At 44.6% G+C, this 2,783-nt stretch overlaps 1 protein-coding gene across 1 annotated transcript in view; it reads right to left on the minus strand.

Annotated features, from left to right (window-relative positions):
- Window positions 1-1,462: 1,462 nt before the first annotated feature.
- AARSD1 (alanyl-tRNA synthetase domain containing 1) overlaps window positions 1,463-2,783 on the minus strand; it is an 8,495-nt gene continuing 7,174 nt past the window's right edge. The window contains exons 11-12 of the mRNA XM_082603963.1: window positions 2,389-2,483; window positions 1,463-1,802 (exon numbers count right to left, since the gene is read on the minus strand). Of these exons, the coding sequence (XP_082460089.1) occupies window positions 1,667-1,802; window positions 2,389-2,483 (231 nt within the window). The 3' untranslated portion in view covers window positions 1,463-1,666. The remainder of the gene's footprint in view (window positions 1,803-2,388; window positions 2,484-2,783) is intronic.

Below are 2,783 nucleotides of genomic sequence, written 5' to 3' on the forward strand. Positions count from 1 at the left end.
GGATCCTCCCAGACCGGGGCACGAACCCGTGTCCCCTGCATCGGCAGGCGGACTCTCAACCACTGCGCCACCAGGGAAACCCTAAGTTGTATTCTTAAATTGTGAAATATAACCTCATGGAATAAATCATAAATGTAGACTACAATGCATAATTACAGAGCAAAGCCCGATGTTTAACTGTCACCCAAGTCAAGAAACAAAACGCTGCTGGCACCCTAGAAACCACCCTCCCACCCCCACCTTGGGTCCCTTCTTCATCCTGCTTCACTCCCTCCCCAGAAGTATCAATAAATGCTGTCCTGACTTTTAAAATCAATTCCTTGCTTTTTGTTATATAGTTCTACCACCTATAGATGCTCGAAGCCAGGACTACTCAGGTCTGTGAAACTCCAGTCTATGCTCTTAACCTTGAGATAATGCTTTCTCGTTCTATTAGCTGCTGAAAGATGACTTTAAATCTTCCATCAACTATGGATTTGTTTCTCCTTTTAGATCTGTCAATGTCTGCTTTATGTATTTTGAGGCTGTTATTAGATACCTATAAATTTAGAACTATTTTACCTTCCTTTTATCACCACATGTCTCTCTGGGTCTCTAATAATGATTCTTTTTTTTTTTTTTTTTTTGGCCACGCTGTGCAGCTTGCGGGATCTTACTTCCCCCACCAGGGATTGAACCCAAGCCACAGCAGTGAAAGCGCCGAGTCCTATCCACTGAACCGCCAGGGAATTTTTTTTTTTCTGGGGGGGCGGGGCCAATAATGATTCTTAAAGTGTTATAGCCTTAAAGTCTCATTTACCTCATATTAATAATGCCCCCAGCTTTCTCTGGGTTAGTCTTGCCTGGTATCTTTTTCCATCCTTTTCCTGCCTCAATAGCAGACTTGGAACACCTTTCGACTATATATTTTCGTGCCCTCTTGACCTATTTACAAAGTCACTGATACCTTTTAATTCTGAAACACAAGACTAGGAAAAGAAATAAGGAAAAAATAAGAGAAAACAAGGACATGTGAGTCTAAGCCCTAAGCCAAGCCTCTGGCCTGACACACATCTCCTTAGGCAGCTGCATTTCTACATGAAGAAAGACTGCAGCTGGGTTTAGATAAATTACTACAGTTCATCAACATAACACTCACGATAGGGTGTGCCTAACAGCTGAATTAGAAAGCTGTTTAAGACTCACCGACATAGAGAACAGACTTGTGGATGCCATAGTAGGGGTCGGGGGGTAGGTAGGGATGGACTGGGAGTTTGGGATTAGCAGATGCAAACTGTTATATATAGAATGGATAAACAACAAGGTCCTACTGTATTGCACAGGGAACTATATTCAATATCTTGTGATAAACCATAATGGAAAAATTGTGAAAAAGAATGTATATATATATGTATAGCTGAATCACTCTACTGTACAACAGAAATTAACACATTGTATATATCAACTATACTTCAATAAAATAAATTAAAAAAAAATAAAGCTGTTTATTCACAAAGACACTGATCACATAAGCACACTGGAATATACTGTGTAAATTCATATCCATCATGTAAATATACATGGTGCCACAATCATTTCAAGTCAAACTATTTTATTGTCCAAGAGACTCCTTCTGTGGTCACAGGAGGCCGGCTGTCAACGGACAACCAGGGAGGCACCCGAGCCCTCACTCCTCTGCACTCTGCGTGCTGACGTAGTCCTGGAGAAGCGCCTGCACCTCTGCCCGACGGCTCATCTTGGTGGCCTTGCCCTGAAAGCGGCCTTTCTTCCCCGCTCCCTTGCCTTCTAGCACCTCAGCCACCCTGGGGAGCAGAGAGACAGTCAGGGAGGGCGTCTTTGAGGGAAAAATCACAGGAAAACCAAGGGCAGCCCTGAGGCTTTCCCCTTGGGCTGGGGGGAGAGAAAAAGTAAATGGCTTCTAGAAATACTTACACATGTGCACAAAGATATGTTTACCATATTTATTTAAGAGCGAATAACTGGGGGCTTCCCTGGTGGCACACTGATTAGGAATCCGCCTGCCAATGCAGGGGACATGGGTTCAAGCCCCAGTCCAGGAAGATCCCACATGCCGCGGAGCGGCTAGGCCCACGCGCCGCAACTACTGAGCCTGCACGTCTGGAGCCTGTGCTCTGCAACGGGAGAGGCTGAGACAGTCAGAGGTCCGCGCACTGCAATGAACAGTGGCCTCCGTTCACCGCAACTGGAGAAAGCCCTCCCACAGAAACGAAGACCCAACACAGCCAAAAATAAGTAAATAAATAAATTTATTTATTTAAAAAAAAATGAGATGCAGATGTGGTGGCCCTTTGCATCCAACAAGGGTGCTATTAGTAGGTTAGGCTTACAGGCTCTCCCACCCGTGCAAAGCAGTCCACGGAAGATTACCTGGGCGCCAGGGTCTCCACAGCCTCAGCTGGCCCTGCCAGTAAGAAGAGTCCAGCACCTTTCTCTTCGCCCACAGTTAAGAACAGGAGGGTCTCCTAGGATGGAAGACAAGAAGATGAGCCCTGACACTTAAAAGACATGCAGTCAATCCCCCCTAAACTGCACTCTCTTCAGTCTCAAGAACAGACTTTTATCATATTGCAATATATAAAGATACCAAATCCACACAGTGTACACCTTATACAATATTACATACCAATAATATCTCAATTAAAAGAAAAACAGGTTTTCCCTCCTAAACCACAAGTGATGTTCCTGATGAATGTAAGGCAGCCCCTCCACTCTGGGGCCCAGTAGGGACAAGAAACTTTGAGAGTGGCTATAGGAACTTAGGT

This window comes from Mesoplodon mirus (assembly GCF_964341445.2).
Source record: "Mesoplodon mirus genome assembly, chromosome: 18".
Classification (NCBI taxonomy): Eukaryota; Metazoa; Chordata; class Mammalia; order Artiodactyla; family Ziphiidae; genus Mesoplodon; species Mesoplodon mirus.